Raw genomic sequence first — 23,990 nt, forward strand, 5'->3', positions numbered from 1 at the left:
TCCTCACCCCTAATACAGACACGCAGATGCTTCTTGATTTTCTTCCACCCTCCTAGGTCAACGGCTCCAAGCCTCAAGGAGAGCCGCGCTCGTTGATTCGATCGGCTGACCTACCCTGATCAAAGCAATGCCCATCGGGGCGCCCCGGCAGCCATTCTTCCGCGACAGCGCCGCCGGAAAGAGCGCATTCCTGAAACGTCCCACGTCCTCGTCGGCATCATCGCCGGGGCCGTACATCCGCCCCCGCGCACCAAGGCCAACATGGAGGACCCCGCTTTGTCCTCACTTGTTCTCTGTACAGCAGCGACGCTCCACTTTTGGAATACCGTCTCTTTTTCCTGTATTTTCAGCTTTCGGTTTTTACTCCCAACACAGACTCGGGATAACGCAGATCCGTCCGAGGTGATTTGAGGTCCACACAGGTGGACGCCATGTTGTACGGAAAACGAGCGCATCGCTGAGGCGGAGGACGGGAGTCGGGGGAAGTCGGAAGTCGAGGGTGTTTGGGGGAGGAGCTAGAAGGTGTGAGGAGAGGTGGGGTTGCTAAGCAATGATGTATTTCCTCTTTTGCTGTCTCTCGTAGCGTGTGATTGGACAGGTCTGCTGCGGGGGGGAGGGAGAAAGGAAAGGTAGAAAGAGGTTGGTTGCCACTGAGAAGCCCCGGACACGGGCAGGTAAACTGAGGTGCGGGAGGGAGTGAGCATTTGGCTGGGGGTGTTTGAGTAGAGGGGCTTTGAGGCTAGGGTTGTGCGAGTTTGGAAGGAGGAATGCGAGGTAGGGCACTGAGGTGCGAGTAGTGAGGAAGAGAGGGGAGTTAAGGTCAGGAGCCTGTGGGGCAGGTTTGGGGGCTCGAGGTGTTGGAACGATCTTCGGGGCGTGGAGTAGGAGGACTAGAGGGTGGGACCAAGAATAGTGCAAGTGCTGAGGGCGGGGGGCGGGAGGGAGTAGAAGTAGAAAGAGGCTGTTACCGGTTGAGATGACCGAGAGACGCAGGATCGCAGAGTTGGGCCCTAAGACTATCTAGTTCAGTCATGACCTTACGGAGAGTCCATGTACACGCTCCCAGCTGGTGGTCATCCAGTATTATCTTCGAAGACCCCCACATCTACTGAGGCAGCCCATCCCATTTTTGGATACCCCTAATTTTTAGGAAGTTTCTCTTTCTGACTGCCCTCTTCTCTGCGACTTCCACCATTGCTCCTAGTTCTTGGTGCCAAACAAAATAAGTCTAATCCTCTGCTAAAATATGACAGTTCTTCAACTACTTGAAGACAATTATCGTGTGTTTTCTTCTCCAGGCCAAACGACCCACGCTTCATTCAACTTATCCTCATATGGAATGGTCTCAAAGCCTTTTGCCATCCCCTATCAGGAGGTTGGTAAAGGTTCATAAGGAAGAAGAAGGCTGGTGAAGGTCGAGGAGAAGATGAGAGAGGAGGAAGGAGGCTGGTAAAAGGATGAGAGAGCAAGGAGCTAGGAAGGGGGTAGGAAGAGGGAGAAGGTGAGAGCTTCCTCTCTTACCCTCTACCTCCATTCCCTCCAGAAGGAAGAGGGGTTTGGAGGAGATAAGAGGTGGTTGATGAAATGCTGCGGGAAGTAGGTTGGATAAATGGGGAGTGGTATACTCTGTTTGAATGGGGAAAGACCTAGGGGGAAGGAAGGAGGTGCAGTGTGTTTTGGTGCTGGTGAAGTGGGGCGAAAGAAGACTAGCCTTGGGAAGGAGAACATTGGTGAGTAGCATAGGGAGGTCAGAAAAAACGGATAAGCCGATGAAGAACTAGGGCCTTTGGACGTGAGGAGGACCCTTCGTAGTCAGCATTTTTGAGAAGAGACGGAAGGCTTCCATTTGGTGGACTTGTTAGAGACCAGCAACCAGCTTTTGGTTAGATAAGATCAGAGAGGAAGGGGAGTGGAATAGAAAATGGGAGGGGTATGGCTTGATGACCGTAGAAATAAAGGGAGAAATTAAAAGAGCATTGTGAGAGAGTTGAGGGAGGAGACTGGGAATGAATTGGCATTAGGGGAGAAGGCTTGTTGTTAGGGGCTCTGAATTTGAGATTAACATGTCTTTTGATCTTTGCAATCTCCTCTCAGAAATCTCCAGAGACCAAACCAGGTTTCTGCCTTCATTCAGGCTCGACCTTACCACTTCAGCTGCCACCTCATCCTGGAGGCACTCTGCCTCTTCCCCACCCGAATGGTGCTACTTCCTGCTGCCCCAGGATCCAGGCCTCCTCTGTCCCCTACCTCAGAGCTGGTGTTCCAAGTCTCTGCTAGTGGAAGGACCCTTACCAGGAAACAAGGACTTTTCCTTAGACGGTATTTCTCTAAACTAAGAAACCTGTTTATCAGTTTGAATTTGACCGTCTAACCATTGTTTTACCCTCTCTGAGGACCCGAGAGCTCTTGTCCTTATACGTCCTTCATCCTTTGAGGAGAAACTTCTCCCTAATAGCTCTAGCTTGGGTCCCTGGTCCCAACATGCTAGTCTGTTTTTGTGCATAAGGCCTTGCCTGATTCCTGGTTGGCATGGCTGAGCCAAGACAGGTTCCAGGTGGTCGGGAGACTCCACAGGGGGAACTTCGGCCAGAGGTTGTTGAAGATGAGGCCCCTAGGAGTCCAAGTCCAGAGGAGATGAGAGGAGGAAGAAGCAGCAGTAGCAGTGAGACAAAGCTATCTCCTAGAGAGGAGGAGGAACTGGATCCTAGAATACAGGTGAGAAAATGAAAATATTTGAACTCTCGGAGAAGAGGGATTCAATTCTTTGTTTCTTCAGAAGGAATTTTAGAATAAATGGGTAGAAGTTATGGGGAGATATAATTCAGTTTGATATTGTGAGGCTGGCTAGGGGAGGAAAAATGAGCACTGAATTTGGAATCATAGGACTTTCTACTTATTAAGTGACCTTTCTGTACATGCCAGTTCTATCTGGGCCTCAGTTTCCTCAACTTTATGAAACAGTTGGACTGATTCATAATTATCTTAATACATCAGATCAACCCTTTAACTTTCTGTGATTCTGTTATTGTATATCTCTCATCACTGGAAGTGTCAAGGCAGAGGATTGACATTGTTTAGAGATCTTGTAAGGTATTCTTTATGTTTTGGAGGTATTGAATTATGTGACCTCCAAGAAGTATTCCTCTTATATGAACAAATTTGGGTGAAATTTTTTATACTTAATATTCCCTTTTCCTTTTCTCAGGGGTGCACTGGAGCCAGCTTGAACTGTCTCTCTAGAGCAAATAGTTTACATTTTTAGTGTAAATATTCATACCTCATAAATTGGCAAATGCTACATTATTGTGTTGGTTGTTTAGATTTAAATTAGCAGAGAAAATGTTAATGCAGATTGAAAAATGTCTTGTACATACATTTTTTCCCCACAGAGCTGGTTGATAAACATTTATCAATACACTGCCATGTTCTCTCTATTCCCTTCTAACAGAGTCTCTTAGGGTTTATTACAAATTTAGAGTGTCACTGTAGAAGTATTGTTCACAAAGCAATATGTGAATAATTGGAAATGAATAGAATGCAGACTGAATTTCTGAGTGCTGAAGGGATTAATAGTAGAGGAACTATCAGAGTGGAGTCAGTTGAATCAGGAGGAGGCACATTTTGAAGTAAGTAAAGGAGAAGGGAAGACTACAGTGCTTTTGTGTACCAAGTTGACCTCTTGGTTAAGCAATATTGCTGTGGCTCCACTGTTATGGATGTAGCTTCTGAGAAGCCACCTAGTCCCAAATCCTTGAACTTCCGCCTACAAACATTTTTTGAGGGACTTCTATATTCAGATTTCTATATAGATGCCATGATGGGCAAAGAAATAGATTAGGTCACTATCCTTAAAATGTTTTTCTTTTTGTTTTTTAAAAAAATTATTATAGATGTCTTTTTTTTTAATATCACCAGAATGTCTTCTAGAATCTTTCCTACTCTCATACCAGAGTGCCATCCCCTAAAACAATATTTTTAAAGAGAAAAAAGTAGGAAGAGGGAAAAAAATAAGCAGAACTAATCAGTATTTTGAAAAAAAAAGTGAGAATATTTGCAGTGTACCATACCTGTTGCATATGATGTGGAGTGAGAATATCTCAGTAGTAATAGCAACAACAGAGAATAATAACTCACATTTATACAGTGCTTTAAGGTTTGCAAAGCATTTTAAAAACCTCACAACATCCCTGGGAAGTAGGTGCTACTATAACTCCCGTTTTACCAGTGAGGAAACTGAGGCAGAGAGAGGTTAAGTGACTTGCCCAGCCTCACACAGCAGATAAGTGTACCCCAGGTTTAGTGCCCTATCAATTATTCCATCTACCTGTTTCTTTTGCATCTATCTCTTCTTTGGGACCATGTTTGTTCTTTAATTTTGTGACATTTAATTTTTTGTGGTAGTGGTTTTTTCCACTTATGTAGCTGTAGTTTTCTTGGTTCTGCTTACTTTACTCTGCATCAGATTTGTATCTTTCCATTCTCTGTATTCATATTCATCATTTTGTACAGTGTAGTCGTATTCTGTTCCATTCATGTACCACAATTTATTAGCCATTCATCAACCTTTGTGTATCTGTTTTGTTTCAAATTCTTTGCTATCATGAAAACTACTGTTATAAATATTTTGGTGTATTTGAGGGCTTTTTTTTTATCAGTGATCTCTGAGGTATAAGCCTAGTAGTGGAATCACTGGGTCAAAGATTATGGACATTTTAGTCACTTTACAAAATGGTTCTTTCTTAAATGTTTTGCTGACATTAATTGATTTATGTTGTATGATGTTACGTATGTATTGTGTCATATGAAATGCACCAGTACCCCTTAATTCTTTCATGAATTAAAAGAATTTAGGTCTGCTAGTCAAGTGGAAAAAGCCTTGGCCCAAGAGTTAGGAGATCTGAATTCTATTTCCAGTTCTACCACCAGCTATGACTTGCACAAGTTACTTATGTTTTCTCGGTCTTCATTTCCTCTTCTATGAAATGAAAGGGTTAGACCAGGTGAGTTTGAGATTCCTTTTAGCTTTAATATTATATGATTCTTATTCCTAACGACTTATACATTCTTATTGACCTAGAGCTAGATTTCTTTGTTTAGTTTGTAAACTTGGCTTGGAGTCTTCAGATAAGGCTTGGAGAAAATAATCCTTTTTTGTTGTTGAATGAGCAGAGCTGTTTAGCTCCCTTTGTCCCTTTGCTTGTTTACGGTCTGCAGTCTACAATTAAGAAAGTCTGGAAAGAAAAGGCACTTCTCTCATTCTGCCGAGAAGATAGCACAGCCTCTTGTCTTTCCCAGAAGCTTATCTAAAATTTTAGCTCCATCCTTTCTCCTATGCATTTCTGTTCCTCTTCCAGTCAAGCAGGAGGTACGTAGAGTATCTTATATTTCTGTAACTGTCCAAGGTTTACAAAGACCAGTGAGTTAGGGAGTGCAAGTATTATCATCCCCACTTTACAAATGAGAAAGCCAGGGCTCAGAATATTGTGACTTACCCAAAGTCATATGTCTGGTAAGCGTCAGTGCTGAGATTGAAGCCCTGATTTTTTGACTCTAAGACTCATGTACTCTTAGCGCTATACCAGGCCACTTCTTCCTTATTACGTGGTAGGAACTAAGGGAAACTTCTTATCTGGATCTTTGATTACATTGGTTTGGTGAACATTCACAATGAAAGTTTATCTATTGCAAATTAGCTATTTATCTGTAACATATAATCCATGAAAATTGCTTGGGGACTGGGAGCTAAAGTGATTTGCCAGTAATGACAGTTTATCGTCCGTACGGCATGTACTCAAGCCTTTAGGACTGCCAAGAAAACTAGCCTTCTGTCCACTATGCTAGCATGCTTTTTATAGAGTAAGGGATTTTTATCCCTTACTCTGTAGGGTATGACATACTCTAAAAAGAGTGACATCCATCTTGTCCCTGAGCTACTGAGATGTCTTGGTGAGGGAGGAGGCAAGACTTTAACATAGGACACATAACAAGGTAACAACGTAGGACTATGCAAACTAATGTTAAATTATGTAGTACAGACTATAGGATTTCAGGGTGAGACTTGAATTTGCAGTGGAAACCTGGTAGTCACCAAACCCTTCATACTAATTCTTGTTCTGTTTACTTAAGTACTTTACTCTGAAGCAGTCCAGGTTTTTTGATATCCTGATGGGTCATTGATGGGATGAGATTTAGGTTTGTGGATAGAGAACGAAAGATACCCAGGTATCATTTTAATCCCTTTAAATGTGCTCTGCAAATAATTGTCGTGGACCTATGTGCCTATTTGGAATGCCCTTCCCATTCTCTGACTCTTTCTAAACCTCAGTCAGGATTTCCTTCCCAAGGCTTTTGTTTTGTTCAGTTGCTTCAGTTCTGTCCTATTCTTGTGACCCTACTTGAGGTTTTCTTGGCAAAAATACTGGAGTGGCTTGTCATTTCTTCCTCCAGATCATTTTATAGATAAAGAACTGAGGCAGACAGGGAAGTGACTTGCACAAGGTCACATAGCTAGTAAGTGACAGAGGACAGATTTGAACTAAGGACTTGACTTGGGGCCTTGCACTTGCCACCCTGCCTTCCTTAATTTACTGATCATTGCTTTACTTTCATTTTCATTAGGCTTTTAGTAGTCTTTCCCCTTCCCCTCTTATTGCTATGTTGCTTTATATGTGTTTATAAGTCTTTTCCCATATTAGTGCATTTTTCTTGTCTCTCCTACTAGGCTTGGAGAAACCATGTGTCAGGTTTTCTTCTCTACCTTAACTGGAGTTCAGTGAAAGCTTTGTGCACAGGGAATGATCTGTATACATATATACACACATGAAGGACTCCTTCAGAGTCAAATTCCCAGGCAGTTTGGGGTAATTTATTCTGTTTACCTTTTTTATTGGTAGAGGGAAATGAGTGATCTGAGCCTTTAGGAATTCATTCCTGGCATCCTGGGAATTTGTTTGAGGAGGTCAGCCTACTTTGTTGACTCATTGACAGATGAAATGAGCTGACTCAGATAGCATTCTTCATGCATTCCATTTAAGTAGAGTATTCTCAGAGTTCTGTGCTTGAAAGCTGAAGTGGCAAGTGTCACCCAAAACAAAGAACAATGGCCACTACAAACAGAGGAATAACACAAGTCAGCAGAAATTTCCTGACCCCACTTTATCTTTGCTCTGTTCTTCATCCTGGTCTGGCTACCATCCTATTTCTTTGAAGAATTAGCTAGAAATTTATGACTCAAAAAAGGTATGCTGCCCTCCTTGCTCATGTGTTATCATTATTAAAAAGCTTTTATTAAGTGTCTCAATTGCATGTTATCCTGCGTAGAGAGCATGTGCTGCCCTTTATATAGGGAAGCAGCATAGTACAAGGAAAAGAGTGCTGGATTTGGAATCAAAGGACCTGGATTCAGTTTCCAGCTCTGCCCTTTATTCCCTATGTGATGTTGGGCAAGTCACTTAACCACTCTAGGACTCAGTTCCCATCTAAAATGAAGGAGTTGGATTAGATAATTCTAAGATTCCTTCCAGCTCTAAATATACAATCCTAAGATCCTAGGCTGTCCTGGATCCTCTGACCTTTCCCCCATTCCTCCCCTCCCTTCCCCTCTCCCAACCCTTCATTTCTTCTTTGGTGCCCATGGGCTTAATTGTCATTAAAAATGACTCCCAGATCTATATTTCTAGTTCTTCTCTCCTGCATCCACCTGGCCTGTTGGCCATTTTGAATTAGATTTCTCATAGGCCTCTCAAATTCAGCATATCTGGAATAGAACATTATCTTTCCTCATCAAACCAACCTTCTGAATATCCCTGTTTCTATTAAGGACAACACCATTCTTCTAGTTCCTGAGGTTTACAACCTAGTCATCTTTGATTCCTTATTCTTTCCTACTCCACCTATCTAGTCAGTTGCTATGCCTCGTTGATTCCTCCTCTCTTTTTAAAATTACATTCATTGCATTCATACCCATTCTCCAAGCAATGGGCACCCCCTTTATTTCCAGTTCTATCTACTACAAAAATTTTTGATGAAAGGGAAAGGAGACTTTTCCCTCTGTGTTTGATCTCCTTGTGTGTATATATGCCAAATAGTGAGATTGCTGGGTAAAAGAGTATATACTGTTTAGTGACATTTTGGGGGTAATCCAAATTGTTTTTCAAAAGGGTTGGACCATTCATAGTTCAACCAGCAGTGCATTAGTGTACTTACCTTCCCAAAGCCCCTCCACATTTATCACTTTCATTTTTTGTTATTTTTGTCAATCTGATGGATTTGAAGTGAAACCTCAGAATTGTTTTATTTTGCGATTTTGAGTTGTTTCCATTTGGGATGAAGTGCTATCATCATTTCTCAGTAGTAAACAGAAGCCAATAGTAAGCATTCATTAGACAGCTGTGGAATCATTTATGACTTGGGTTTTAACTAACATTTGGAAGTAATAATTTTTTAAATATATTTTGTTTTTACATCTACTTAATTTCTGAACATACCCCTTCCCATTGAACTGTCCCTCTTAACAAAGAATAAAAAGAAATTTGTTTTAGCGAAACTGATCAATTTTTTAACCAGAATCTTTATATATGTGTGTGTGCGTGTGTCTGTGTGTATGTGTGTGTGCATATATATATATATATAATATTTATTTATACACACACATACACATACTCTTTTCTCCGTGATAGTCTTGCATTTCTGCAAAGTAGGGAGAGCTTTTATTTTCTTCTTTCTTCCTCTTTGATGTTATACTTGGTCCTTATAATTATCCAGCATTCATTTTGTTTTCTGTTGTGGTTATTAGTTTTTCCATTTGTATTACAGTCAATATATATTTAAAGTTTTTTTCTAATTCTGCTTTCTTTATTCTGCGTTAGTTTAGCTAAACCTTCTCATATATCACTAAGATTAAGGAGGCCTAGGAAAGGCTGCTTGCAGAAGGTGGTAATTTAACTAAAACTTGAAGGAAACTAGGGACACTAGGAGATAGAGATGAGAAGGAAGATTTCCAGGCATGAGTGAGTAGAGTCAGGAGATGGAATGTCATGTGTGAGGAACAGCAAGGAGGCTAATGTGAGTGGATTGAAGAGTATATAGAGGGGAATAAGGTGTAAGGAGACTGCAAAGGTAGGAAAGGGCCGTGTTATAAAGAGCTTCAGAAGCCAAACAGGATTTTACTTTTGGAGGTAAAAAGGAACCACTGGAGTGTATTGAATAGCGGGGGTAATATGGTTAGACCTGTATTTTAGGAAGATTAGTTTGACAGCTGAGTGGAGGATGGATTGGGATGAGGAGAGACCAAGCAGGGAGACTTGAGCAGGTTCTTGCTAGACTATTTTCCAGATGTGAGGTGATACAGGCCTGCACCATGATGGTTACAATGCCAGAGAAAAGAAAGGGCATATATGAGAAATATTACAAAGATAGACATGACAGGACTTGAGCACTGATTGAAAATGGGGGTGTGAGAGTGAAGAGTAGAGAATGATACCCAGAGTCTACTGAAAATGGGGGTGTGAGAGTGAAGAGTAGAGAATGATACCCAGAGTCTAAGTGGATGACTGAGAGAATGGTAGTACCCTCAACAATAATGGGGAAGTTAGGAGGGTTTGAGAGAAAGATAATGAGTTTTGTTTTGGACATGTTGAATTTAAGGAGTCTGTGGGTCCTCCACTCGAGTAGATGGCTCAGTGGATAGAGTGCTGGACTTGGAGTCAGTAAGACCTGAGTTCAAATCTGGCCTCAGACACTTACTAGCTGTGTGACCCTGGGTAAGTCACTTAACCCTGGTTGTCTCAGTTTCCTCATCTTTAAAATGAACTTGAGAATGAAATAGCAAAACACTCCAGTATCTTTGCCAAGAAAACCCCAAAAGGGGTTGAACTGAAAAATGACTAAACAGCAACAACCATAAAGCCTTATGACTTCAGGCCAGCCACTTGTCTGGATGCCAGCTTCCTCTTTTGTCAGTACCTCTAGGTTTATGTCCAGGGAGGTTATGAGGGCTAAATGAGATGATGCTTATAAAAAAATTGGAGAGCATATTCACATATGTCTTCATATGTGAGGGTACATACACGTATACAAAATACCGTGCTTGATAGGTATGTGACCCAGTTTGGCTTGCTGCATAGACTGTGTGATTTTCCTTGTGATGTGGTGATGTGTCAGTGGAGGTGAGAATGGGTTAGATCCTTCTCTCTGTCTTTGAAGGGATGAGGTCCTACTGCTCATGAGGTCCATAGACATGTATAGATCCCATCTTTCTGCTCCTTCCCTTGCCTGTAGGCCAAATAAGTCTTCTTTCCATCTTAGACAGGGGAGAGAATGCCTCTACAGATAAACCTAGCCCCGGATGCTAACGACTGTGTCTGCCTTTCTGTTGGGAGGTTCTTGGTTACCTTCTTCTTTTTTGTGAGAATTTCTGTGCTAAGGGAATAGAAAATAACAGATCTGTTTTTGGGGGAGATAATTTTTGACTCTACAGGCCCCTTCCAGACTCTTTTACCCCTAATCTACCCCATTGATTGCCATTGCTAGTCTTTAAAAACTCTCTGTGTATGTATATAATAACCCTTCCTGCACTCTAAAAATGCGAGGAAGGTTCTTAACTTTTCACGATAGGACTAATCTCTCTCCCATCATCTCCCCTTGGACAGGAGGAACTAGAGCACCTAAACCAGGCCAGTGAGGAAATCAATCAAGTGGAGCTACAACTTGATGTGAGTGTCCCTGTCCATCCACCTGCGACACCAACATGGGAACAAGTTAGAACAGGAACCCGAGAGATGCCTTATACAGGGAACAGCTTGGGATAGTGGTGTCTGTAAGATCAGTGGGTTATATTAAATGAACTTTTAGGATCCTTTTCAGCATAAATCTGTGATCCTATAATAACTGCTCTATGAGCTTTCTCTTCTCCTTCTCCCTTGTCTTCTTTTTTTGCTTAGATTTATATTGGGGGGTAGAGGAGGGAATGGAGAAAGAGAAACGTTTTTTCCTCCTTTAGCTTTACCTTCTATGGAGGACATGGAGACAGCAGTAATTATGTTTTTGTTTCAAACTAAATCTTAGATTCCTGGGATCAAGGATGACTCTTTCCCTAGCTATAATTCCAGCTTGAGACCATAGTATATTTTGGGGAGTGTGGGGGGAGGGAATAGTCTTTAGGATGGGGAATTTTAGAGCAGTTAGAGGAGAACTATCCAGTAATCTTGTCTTCGACTCATATTTTGTTGACAGGAGGCCCGGACCACATATCGGAGGATCTTGCAGGAGTCAGCTCGAAAACTTAATACACAAGGTTCTCACTTGGGAAGTTGCATTGATAAGGCCCGGCCGTACTATGAGGCACGGAGGCTGGCCAAAGAGGTACAGGAATTGGGTGCTCCATCCCCTGAGCTAAGGGTCTGGCTTGGATATAGGCTTACTGCACCTGCACACGTGCACGTTTACTGCCTGTTCTTAGTTAGCCAGAGTGGGCTCTCTGATGTTGGCCTGCCAGTGGATACTGCATAGTCTTGGACAAGTAATTTCTCTTCTCTTGGCCTCAGTTTTTGATCTGTAAGATGAGTGAGTGGTTTGGACTGCCTGATTTTTAAGGTCTCTTCCAAACTTTTTCTTCTCACATTTACATTCATATAGTCACTTTAAGGCTTGGAAAGGGTTGCGAGGTTGATAGTGTGGGCACTTTTATTCTCATTTTACAGATGAGGAAACTGAGGCTCTGAGAGGTAAATGATTCCTTCATGATGACACAACTAGAAAGTGTCTGAGGTAGGAATTTAAGGCTGATCTCCTGACCTCCGGTCTGGTGCTTTATCTCCTGTACCTTGCCACTTCTCTTGCGTCTGTCTCTGCTTCCTTCATCTCTCCCCTCCCTTTTTTTTCTGTCTTTCAACAGAAGTGTATCTCCAGTTAGGCTCTTCATAGCGTAGTCTGAGAGAGAAAGGAGGACAGTGAGATTGACTTCTCATTTCTTCCGACTCTGTCTCTCTGCAGGATGTGGGATTGCCGTCCACTTGGGGCAGACATAGGGGGAATCTACCATATCTACCTTTCTCATGACTGGCTCTCCCTCAGCCAGGATTTTCTTGGTAGGGGAAGTCTGGGCCCCTCCCATGACTACCCCCCCACCTTCCCTTCAGGCTCAGCAGGAAACACAGAAGGCAGCCCTACGCTACGAACGGGCGGTGAGCATGCACAATGCTGCTCGAGAAATGGTGTTTGTGGCAGAACAAGGTGTCATGGCTGACAAGAACCGGCTTGATCCCACGTGGCAGGAGATGCTTAATCATGCCACTTGCAAGGTGAGGGGTAGCCAGCAGCATCAATCATTCCTTTCTTCCTTTCCTTTAATTCTCATATTTTTTCCTTTAATTTGTATCTGATTTCCCTCCCTCTTTAAATTCTACCCCTTACTGTTTTACTGTTCCCACCTGCTCTTTCCTTACAGTTGAATTCTTTTTCTTTTTCATGACTTCCCAAGTTTGCCTTCCCTGTTTCAGCCAAGAAAAGCTCTTCACTGACCCCTTATTGTCTTCTGCCGAGCACTTACCCAGGCTGTTCCTCTGACCTAGGCTTCTTTATTCATTGCTCTCTTGACATATTTTTCTTTCATTAGCCATTTTCTTGAGTACTAATCTCACACAATTCATCTCCCCATTATATTAGCATCACTTTTGTCCTTGTGTATGTAGCTCTGTGCAACTACAATTATTTAGGTCTTTGTTATTAAGTTCTTATTTATGTTCCCTCAGTCAGCAGCTTGAATATTCTGTGAATCTGTAATAATTTGAATACGTACCATGTGCAATAACAATAATAATTCACATTTACATAGTGCTTTGCATCATTATCATACTTGGTCTTCATCCCTGTGAGGTAGGTGTTATTTATTCTCTCCATTTTAAAGATGAGGAAACAAAGGCTCAGCCAAATGACTTGCCTAGGATTGTCATGTAGCAAATAAGTTCTTGAGTCAGGATTCTAACTCAGGGCTATAGTCATCCTACCATACTGTCTCTCATTGAGCTTATAAGTTTTGCAAAACGCTTCACATATTATTTCATTTGATCCATATAACAACCCTGTAAAAATAGGTGATATAAGTATTATCTCCATTTTACAGATGAGAACATTGAAGCTTAGAGAAGTTAAGTGATATAATTATATAGCAAATAAGTGCTGGAGGTAAGCTCTTCTATGGCCTGGAGTCAGAAAGACACAAGTTCTAATCCTGCCGTAGACGTTGTCTAGCTGTGTGACCCTGGTCAAGTCATTTAACCTCTTTGCCTCAGTTTCTCATCTGTAAAATGGGGATAATAACCCCTACCTCTCAGGGTTGCACTTAGCACAGGGAACGTAGCACAGCACGTAGAAAGTGTTATAAGTGTTAGGTATAAATAACACATATCTATGAAAATCTTTACCCATCCTCACCAGGAATAGTAATTAAAAACAAGCGTCCTACTGCTGATGTATCAGTAGAATGCTTTAGTGTGATTATTTTATCAGACTTCCTTCAAGTAGCATGGGGTATAAAAAGAGACTGATATTATATGATCATGTGTGTTCCGCTATTGGCTCACATGCTTCAGAACTAAAAACAAATCAGGTGTACAGCAAAATAGGGATGGAATAAAATCTGCCTTGACTTTCACTAGGCTCATTACCTTCCCCTATATCTCCTTATTCTATCTAATGTGGGACTCTACTCTTTGTGCCCAGTGAAATCTTTAGCACCGAGTGATAATTGTACCAGATCTGTCCCTTACAGATGGGCTCTTGATTAGGGAGAAGCCGAAGGAAGAAAGCCTTTGGAGTGACTCCATCCACTTGTCTCTCTTTCCCTTGCTTTGTGTTTTCTGTCCCTTGGGACGCAGGTAAATGAGGCAGAGGAGGAACGTCTTCGGGGAGAGAGGGAGCACCAGCGTGTGACCAGGCTGTGCCAACAGGCAGAGGCTCGAGTACAGGCCTTGCAAAAGACTCTTAGGCGGGTCATTGGCAAGAGCCGTCCATACTTTGAGCTTAAGGCCCAGTTTAACCAGATATTAGAGGTGAGTTGCTTTGGCAGACTGGCATGGGTGAGACTGGGAGGCAGCTGAATAAGGGGAACCTGGGACAAATCTGAAGAGAAGATCATATATGGGGAAGAAGGAAAAGAAGAAGAAAAGGGTGAACTGTGAGTTTATGGTATGAGCAGCAGATATTTTACTATTCAAAATAACCCCACATAGAGTAGAGACTTAGATGTTTGGTCCTAGGTGACCATACAAATGGTAGACTTCAGTTTAGTGGACATCTACCCTGTATTCTGCCAGAGAAGGTCTATGAAGAGACTTGAGCAGGTTGAGAAGTGAGAGGAAGGGAAAGTGAAATTCAGGGTAGGCAAAAGAGAAAGTGGAGGAAATGTGAAGAAATGGAGGCCCAGGAGGAAAAGATTGGGGAAAGTGTAGGTACAGAGTAGGAGAGGTGAAAGGGACCCTGAAGAATATAAAGGAAGAACATGGAGAAACATTAGCAAGGAGACAACCCAGGAGAATGGGGAGAGAGGAAGGACAGAAAAGAGAGAGGGAAGAGCAGATGGAATAAAGAAGGCGAAGAAGAAGGATTATGGGATTAAAGGTCATATTAATGAGTGAAGAATTATGCAAAGAGAGGAATGAGTATGGAAGCGGGGGAAGAATGCAAAATAATCGGTGAGAAAGAAGAGGATGTTTGAAGCAGATAATGGGATAATGACCCAGAGAATTCCTAGAAGTTGGTGGAGGAAGAAAATACTAAGGTGAGGGAAGGAAAAGTTGCATTAGAAAGTGGTAGAGGAGAGAGGGAAGAAGAAAAAGTTGAGAGGGAACCCAATTGAGGCAGAAGGCAAAATAACAGGGAAGATAATGGAGTAAATTGAGACCTGGAGGGGAATTAATTAGGAAGACCCCCAAAAGGTTTGGGTTGGTGGGGCATCTCATATTTTTGTTCTTGTCTCCTTCAGGAACACAAGGCCAAGGTGACTGGGCTGGAACAACAAGTATCTCAGGCAAAGACACGCTACTCAGTTGCCCTGAGAAATCTGGAGCAGATCAGCGAGCAGATCCATGCCCGCCGCAGGGGTTTGCCTCAAGCTCCAGTTCACAGGCGCTCTTCCCCTGTGGGGGCTGAGGCTGGACCTGAGAGTGGAGATAGTGGAGACATCAGGGTTGAGGGGGCAGAGGGTGGGTATCTGGAGGAGAGTGGGACCCTTGAACCTGGCCCTGCCCCTGATACTTTGAGTCTCCTGAGCCTTCGCACTGTTGCCTCAGACCTACAGAAATGTGATTCAGTGGAGCACTTGAGGGGCCTCTCAGACCATGCCAGCTTAGATGGCCAGGAGCTAAGCCCTGAGGGTGGGGGAGATCGAGGGAGTGGGGGTCGAGGTCGTCACCAACGAAGCATCAGCTTATAGCCTTCACTTTCCCAAAGAGCTGAAAGTGTCTCCCCTTTTTGTCCCTATTCCTCTTCTCACTCAGGGGGCTCTTACAGACTCTGTTGTTGGTCTCCCTTTGAGTTCTCTATTTTGAAAAGCCTCTTCCATCTATCTTCTCTGTCTCTTTGATGCCCTTTTTTTTTTTCTCACTGTCTCTTCTTTCACTGTTGCAGGTTTCACTTCTGCCTTATTCTGAGAGGCTGCTCTCACCCCTCCTTCTTAGCCTAGACCCCTCTATCATTCTCTGTCTCCTTTCCTCTTCATGTTTTTCTTTATACCTGAATTTCTGTTCATCTTTTACCATTTTTGTCTGTCTCTCACTCCCTTTCTCCTTCCCCTCAGGGAATTCAGTCCAGAAGGAACAGGAAGTTGACCCGGGAGGAGTGCTGTCCTTAGAGGCTTTAAGTTGCTCTTCTCTTTTTTTCCTACTCCCCCAGCCCAGTCCTACAGACACATTCTCCACAGTCATCCTTCTCCATGTTGAGGTTCTCTTAATAAGACTCCCAATGCTGCCAGACCCTACTAGGGATTCTTAGGGGTTTTGCCCTATCCCAAACTTGCAACCCTACATATAATAAATTCGTTTACTCAAGATGCCTTTCCCTTAATTTTTAGTGATTATTTCATAACTTTAAAAAAGTCAAGTATTACAGGATAATGGGGGAGAAATCTGAGATTTCCAGTACTTATCCTCCCTCCCCTGATGCATATTAGCAGTGACACTCTAGGTTTCCAGTGAGTGGTCCATATAAAGAGTGCTCCTGTTACCATAGATAGCCTTTGGTGTTTCCCCAGCAGACTACTGATTCAAGATGAGGAGGTCCTATGGAGTCTCTAATGTGATAGATCAATTTGGGAGGGCCTGAAGTGAGTTATCCAAACTTTAAAATAGATGACTTCCCTCCACGCCCTTGCTGGTAGTGATTCACCATGTTTTAGCTGTGAAGTATAAAGATTGGTCCTCTTCCCCAGGAGCCCAACATAGTCAAGGATAGAATTATGAACTACTGTTCCTCATTTTACCATCTTTCTCACATCATGGGTAGGGAAATTTGGGTACCATTGGGGTTGGACCCAAGTCCTTTCTCCCCTTTCTCTCTTACCCTCTTCTGTATAAATTTCTACATCCCTCTAGGAGTTTGTTGACTTGGCTGCTATATTACTGCCTTCCCTTCCCGCTCCCCATCTCCCATCTATGGAAAATGGAGAATAAGTTGTGGCTCTGAAAGCACCTTATCTCCATGGAAATCAGACACTAGGAGGTCATCACACCTATAGTACACAACGATCCTCACACCCTCCAGGGGTGTGTGTGTTGGGGGGGTGCGGGGGTGGTGGTGGGGAGGTTATTTCCCTCCTCCTACTATCTACTAGATTTGACCAGGGGCATAGAGGAATTCGTTTGCCTCTGCCCTCACCTAGCTTTGCCTCACCTCATCTATCTTCCATGGGTACTGTTCTACCCCTATCCACCCTTATTAGCTCATCTCTGCATTTGTGTTTTTTGGGAGAATGAAGGTTTACATTTTAAACTCCTGTCCTGTCCCCCCAGGGCAGGGCAGAATGGTCACAATGAAAACCATTGTGTTTGAGGTGACTTTTGAGTGGAGGTGGAAGGAAGATGGGGAGTGTGTGTGAGAATGGAGGGGCAGACTGATAGGATTTTATTTAAATAAAGAATGCAACTGGAATTTCTTCATGTCTGTTGTCTGTGTACTAAGGGAAATGGTGAACAACTCTGAGGAGGATAACAAGATTTAAAAGATTGAGATGGTGTTAGCTAGTCCCCTGTCTCCAGACTAATTTCAACTGACGAGGCTTATCTAGTTTTAGACTTTTCAATATAGTGTTTGTATCTCAGTACCTGCGAGAATTTAGCTTTGTTTTGTAGACTTTGAAGTAACTCATAAATAAGTTAAAGTTACTATCAGGTATCAGCAAACAGATTTTAATCTCTAGAATTCTGTACCCTCTTGGCCTATATGACTTTGCTACCTAAGAATGTGGCCTATCAGCACTACAAATTCACCATATCTGAAAAAGTTTCTTACCATCCAGATCTTCTCCTAGCTGGTTATTTTCTGTCAGTAGTGCTACCTTGTTTCCCATGATTCAAACCATGTGTTTCTTTGACCATCCTTCTTCACCTTTCATATCTAGAAACCAAGTCTTGGTGACTAATAATATGTTGTCTCTCCATTTGACCCCCTGTCCCGTTCCCATTGCCACTGTCTTAGTATAGGCCCTTACTACAACCCACTTCTTTATAGGTCTTCTGCTCAGTCCTTCAGACCAACTTTTGTATAGATGGCAGGATATTTTGGTCATAGAACAGTTCATGTCAGTGCTCAGAAATCTTCATTGGCTCCCTATTGCCTACCAAATAAAGTTTCTTTGGCTTTCAAGGCCTTCCACAATCTTTTTAGCTGTACCTTATATTATAGATACATGAACTAGACTGATTTCATTAGTATTTTTAGTATCCATGGGAGGAAACTCCCTCAACCAATACTTGTCAGCATCTTCTATATGATTTATAATTCTAAGAGTTACTTGAAAGGTTAAATGCAATGTTCAGAGTCACACAGTATGTGTCAGGACTGTACCCAGCTTTCTCACCAACTATGCCATGCACTACCACTGGCTACTTGCAGTTGGAGCGTTCCTCGGACCTTCCCATCTCTCTGCCTTTGTTCATGTCGTGTCCCATACCTGGAATGTCCCTCCGCTACTGTTAAATTTTGACTCATTCTTTAAAGCCCAAAGGAAAGAGTATCTTAGGGAAGCCTTCCTTGATCCTTCTGGACGTTTTTCCATTCTGGTCTCCCATAGCTTTTTTTTTTTTTTTTTTGCACTTCTATGTATGTAATTCATTGGGCCTTTAAAATTTTTTTAAATATAGATTGTTTTTAAAATTTCCACTGAAAAACACAAGAATTCAAATATGTGAATAAAAATAAAAAAGAAAAATGATCATGTAAAGAGAAACCAACAAACAAAAGATTGTAAATGGTTATGTCTGTAATGTATTTACTGTTTGTAAACTCAACCCCCAAAGATGTGTATATTGACTTTTAACATAGCAGTGCCCACCTTGCCCTAGTTTCCTTAATCTTTTCTTACCTTTTCTTTGTCACATGAATTGGTTGCTGTAACTGTTGGCTACATAGTTGTGATTATATATATAGATATATACATACATACACACATATATGTTATAAGTTATATCTTCCTATCCTTTGAGTTCTTCATATTCTTTATTTTCAGGATGTAATAATACTTTCTTTCATTTGTAAACTAGCATTTGATTAGCCATTTCCCATTTGATAGACACCAAGTTTTTTGCTGTAACAGTGCTGCTAGAAGATATTTTTGTACCAATAGGTCTTTTTGCCCCTGTCAGTAATCAGCTGATGGATAGAGAAAGGGTGTGCATATTTTTGTAACTTACTGGATAATTCGTTATTGCTTTCCAAAAATGTTAGATCTTTTCCTAACTCCAGTGGCAGCTCACTAGCACATGTAACATACATTTACTAGCATCGAATTTTGCCCCTTTCATCTTTTCCAGTGTGAATTGTGTTAATTTAAATACGCTTTTATTGATGCCTTTAGTCTTTACATTAGTTATTTATGGTGACCTCCCCTTCCCCTATTGAACCCTTTCCAAAAAAAAGTAATTCAGCAGTGACACCCGTTACAATGTTCACATTTGGTCTTTTGTTTTTGTCATTCAGAAGGAAGTATGTTTCATTATCTATTTTCTTAACTATCATTGGTTTTTCAGTTAATTCAGCATTTAGTGTCATTTTAGTGATATTTTCATTTATGTTACTGTAGACCTTGAATATATGTTCCTTCGCTTCTTTAAGCATTCCTGCAAATCATCCTGTGTTTCTCAGAATTCCTCATGTTTGTTATTTTTATTGCACAGTAATGGAGCATATAATACGTGATGATACACCACAGGTTTTTTCAGTCACTCCTCAATTGACAGGGTACTCTATTTGTTTCTAATTCTCTACTACTGCAAAGATTGCTGCTATGAATATTTTGGTATGTATTGGACCTTTGTTTCTGTCTTTTATGTACTTGGGATATATGCTCAGTGATGGGATTGCTAGGTCAGAAGGTACGGATGAAGTTACAGTTTATTTACCTTTGCATAATTCAAATCAATATCCACAATGGTTGGACTGATTCATATTACTGCCAATGATGTATTTGCAGCCCTGTCTTCCCACTACCCTTCCAAAGTTCACTATTGCTATCTTTGCCAGTTTACAGCATGTGGTTAATCCACAGTGCTCATTACTGTGCCAAGTGCTTTACAGATACCTTATTTGATCCTCAAAACAACGTTGTGAGGTGGAGGCTATTACTATATCCCTATTTTACAGTTGAGGAAACTGAGATAAGCAGAGATAAAGTGACTTGCCCAGTATCATACAGCCAATAACTGAGGTCAGATTTGAACTTGGTTCTTCCTGGCCTAGCTTTCTATCAACTGTACTACCTAGCTGCCTCATAATAATAGCTTTTAAGGATTTAATAAGTAATGATAACAGCTCACATTTATATAACTTCGGAATTTGCAAGATGCATTACATGTATTACCTTATTTGAGCCTTATAATAGTAGGTGCTATTATCACTATTTTACAAATGAGGAAACAACATGGGTTAGTTAATTTGCTCAGGGTTACACACTAGTGACTGACATAGAATTTGAACTCAGGATTTGAGGCATGTTTTCAAATAGTTCAAAGCTTATAAGCAAGTAATATTTATTCGTCATCTGATAGAGGCTAGCTTTCCAGCACACTAGAAAAGGCCTGTCATTTAGAATCCCATAGGGGAAGTCATCCCCTTGCCTAGTCACAGAGCCTTGGCAGGCTTTGAGTTCACAGTATGCTTCTTTATTCTTTACAGTATAATACCATTCACTCCATTACATTCTTATACTTTAATGCACTTTGTCTCATTGATGTGGGAACTCCCTCCAGTGATGCACAGCACTATTTAACTAGGCCTTCTCTACTACTTTTTTCCTTTTCCTCCCATAAATACTACATGAGGTTCTTTAAATATATTGATATACTTACCAATGGAAAACTTCAAAGTCCTAATCTGATAGCTCATTGTGTCAGGGAGGTGACAGTTGTCAAAGGTAAGTCTAGCAGAAAGGGTGGTCTCTGGCAGTTTTTGCTGTTCTGGAAAGGTTTTGAATTTAGTCCCATTCACTGCTTCCTGAGTAACAGCCTAGCAAAGTACAGAGAAGCTTATCCCCTGTAAGTGTTTTTGGGAATGGCAATGAAATAAAATTGTCTGTAAGGCTTGTGCAACCTTTGCTTCTGCAGGAGCAGATGGTGCTACACAGCTTTTAGGTTGAATGTAAACATAATTTAACTGTTGGTACCTTAAATATAAGATCTATGTATTCAGTAAATATTGAATGGAGAGTGTTCTAGTGGCTTAGTCTAACCCCCAGTACTTACCTGCTGATCCATTTCATAAAGGCAAGATAATACAATATAGGAAACATGAAACAAAAGCCCTAAGTGAATGTTAACTGGTTTAACGTACCTGTGTAGATAGCATGCCATAGAGTCAAGAAACTGATTTGGAAGAGTTAAGAGCTGTTAGAAATATAATATTAAGGCCATGAAATTGGGCCCCTATCTCACAGTTAACTGTAATTTTCAAAATCATCCTTGGGATGGGTTAGATTCCACACTTTCTTTTTTCACAAATTTCTTTCTCCCCTCAACCAGTTACAAGACGCAGAGATCCTAAAGCATAGATTTGGAAGTGGAAGCAAAATATAGCACTTTGCCTTCCCAGTAAGCATTACCCTGGAAGACTTGGGAATTGTGGGAAATGGGTCAGACATCACTGATACAACAACTACCATAAATGAGTAAGATTGGAAGCTACTTTTGACCGGCTACCTCTCGTAAACTGATTTTGTTAGACAAAGTGTAATGAACCCTTTTTAGAACTTCCTGTAGTATCCTGCAATTCCAGCCCATAGATCTTTATTAAAAAACAAAAAAGCCTCCAGGTCTTCAGTAAATCTCATTCTGATGCACAAATTTTGTTCAAGAACTATCGTTTTTCTGGTGTAGTCATTGGGTTACTACATTCCCACAATCCCTCCTAAAGGAATTCTGACAGATTATACCATAATTCATATGCCATAATTTATTCAACTCTTCCCCGATCACTGAGCATTTACTTTAGTTCTAGAATTTTTACATTAAAAATAGTATCCCTAGAAAAAAATACATGTAGGCATTTATCCTATCAATATTTTTCTTAGGCTATGGGCTCAGTAGTAGGATTTCTGTATTAGAAAACATCAATATTTTTCTAATGTTTTCCAAAAAGACTGAACTAATTCATAATTTCATTAGTAGTATACTAATGTTTTTTTCCATATCCTTGCTAGCATTCAATTTTATTATCTTACTATCTCAACTTGATGGCTTTAAAGTGTTATCAAGGCGTCTTAAAAATTTTTCGCTTTCCCATTTGCAATTTTGAATACTCTTACAAGTGATTATTTTTTTTTTCTTTTCATAGTTGCCTGTTTTTATCCTTTGACCCTTTATTTCTTGGAAACCACCTATTACTCTCATACTTGTAGATTTTTGACAATTCCATAAGGATCTTGGACATCAGACATTTATAAAAAATGTTCAGTGCAATGATTTTTTAAAATTTATTTATTTAACATATTTAGTTTTCAGCATTGATTTTCACAAGAGTTTGAATTACAAATTTTCTCCCCATTTCTACCCTCCCCCCGACTCCAAGATGACGTATATTCTGGTTGCCCTGTTCTCTAGTCAGCCCTCCCTTCTGTCACCCCACTCCCCTCCTATCCCCTTTTCCCTTCCTTTCTTGTAGGGCAAGATACATTTCTACGCCCCATTGCCTGTGTATCTTATTTTCTAGTTGCATGCAAAAACTTTTTTTTTTTTGCTTTTGAACATCTGTTTTTAAAACTTTGAGTTCCAAATTCTCTCCCCTCCTTCCTTCCCACCCACCCTCCCTAAGAAGTCAAGCAATTCAACATAGGCCACATGTGTATCATTATGTATAACCCTTCCACAATACTCATGTTGTGAAAGACTAACTATATTTTGCTCCTTCCCAACCCATCCCCCTTTATTGAATTTTCTCCCTTGACCCTGTCCCCTTTCCAAACTGTTTGTTTTTGATTACCTCCACCCCCATCTGCCCTCCCCTCCATCATCCCCCCCTTTTTTTTCTTCTTCCCTCTTCTTTCCTGTGGGGTAAGATACCTAATTGAGTATGTATGGTATTCTGTCCTCAGGTCAAATCTGATGAGAGCAAGATTCACTCATTCCCCCCTCACCTGCGCTCTCCCCTCCTCCCACAGAACTGCTTCCTCTTGCCACCTTTATGTGAGATAATCCACCCCATTCTATCTCTCCCTATCTCCCTCTCTCAATATATTCCTCTCTCATCCCTTAATTTGATTTTATTTCTTTTAGATATCTTCCCTTCATCTTCAACTCACCCTGTGTCCACTCTCTCTCTCTACATGTATATATACACATACATATATACATACATGCACATTCACTTATATATATATATATATACATAAACATATATATATATATATATATATGCATATTCCTTTCAGCTACTATGATATTGAGGTCTCATGAATCATACACATCACCTTTCTATGTAGGAATGTAAACAAAACAGTTTAACTTTAGTAAGTCCTTTATGATTTCTCTTTCTTGTTTACCTTTTCATGCTTCTCTTGATTCTTGTGTTTGAAAGACAAATTTTCTATTCAGCTCCGGTCTTTTCATTGAGAAAGCTTGAAAGTCCTCTATTTTATTGAAAATCCATATTTTGCCTTGGAGCATGATGCTCAGTTTTGCTGGGTAGGTGATTCTAGGTTTTAATCCTAGCTCCACTGACCTCTGGAATATCGTATTCCAATCCCTTCGATCTCTTAATGTAGAAGCTGCCAGATCTTGGGTTATTCTGATTGTGTTTCCACAATACTCAAATTGTTTCTTTCTGGCTGCTTGCAGTATTTTCTCCTTGATCTGGGAGCTCTGGAATCTGGCGACAATATTCCTAGGAGATTTCTTTTGGGGATCTATTTGAAGAGGCGATCGGTGGATTCTTTCAATTTCTATTTTGCCCTGTGGCTCTAGAATATCAGGGCAGTTCTCTTTGATAATTTCTTGAAAGATGATATCTAGGGTTTTTTTTTGATCATGGCTTTCAGGTAGTCCAATAATTTTTAAATTATCTCTCCTGGATCTATTTTCCAGGTCAGTGGTTTTTCCAATGAGATATTTCACATTGTCTTCCATTTTTTCATTACTTTGGTTCTGTTTGATAATATCTTGATTTCTCATAAAGTCACTAGCTTCCACTTGCTCCAATCTAATTTTTAAGGTAGTATTTTCTTCAGTGGTCTTTTGGACCTCCTTTTCCATTTGGCTAATTCTGCCTTTCAAGGCATTCTTCTCCTCATTAGC

The 23,990-nt window shown here is 41.0% G+C and overlaps 1 protein-coding gene across 7 annotated transcripts; it reads left to right on the top strand.

Moving 5' to 3' along the window:
- The first annotated feature begins 572 nt into the window (after nt 1-572).
- On the top strand, nt 573-17,146 carry SH3BP5L (SH3 binding domain protein 5 like). Of its 7 annotated transcripts, none has more exons than XM_036767970.1 (8): nt 573-674; nt 1,299-1,449; nt 2,095-2,715; nt 10,650-10,712; nt 11,233-11,361; nt 12,138-12,299; nt 13,875-14,048; nt 14,981-17,146. In XM_036767970.1, the coding sequence occupies exons 3-8, from the start codon at nt 2,530-2,532 to the stop codon at nt 15,428-15,430; spliced, it is 1,164 nt and encodes a 387-aa protein (XP_036623865.1). In that variant the 5' UTR covers nt 573-674; nt 1,299-1,449; nt 2,095-2,529; the 3' UTR covers nt 15,431-17,146. The 7 variants fall into 7 exon arrangements, with proteins under 7 accessions (XP_036623865.1, XP_036623866.1, XP_036623869.1 ...); XM_036767971.1 differs by having other exon boundaries at nt 608-674; nt 1,299-1,501; XM_036767974.1 differs by having other exon boundaries at nt 610-674; nt 1,299-1,501; nt 2,135-2,715.
- Nucleotides 17,147-23,990: the final 6,844 nt, after the last annotated feature.

Source organism: Trichosurus vulpecula, chromosome 7 (genome assembly GCF_011100635.1).
Source record: "Trichosurus vulpecula isolate mTriVul1 chromosome 7, mTriVul1.pri, whole genome shotgun sequence".
NCBI classification, from domain to species: Eukaryota; Metazoa; Chordata; class Mammalia; order Diprotodontia; family Phalangeridae; genus Trichosurus; species Trichosurus vulpecula.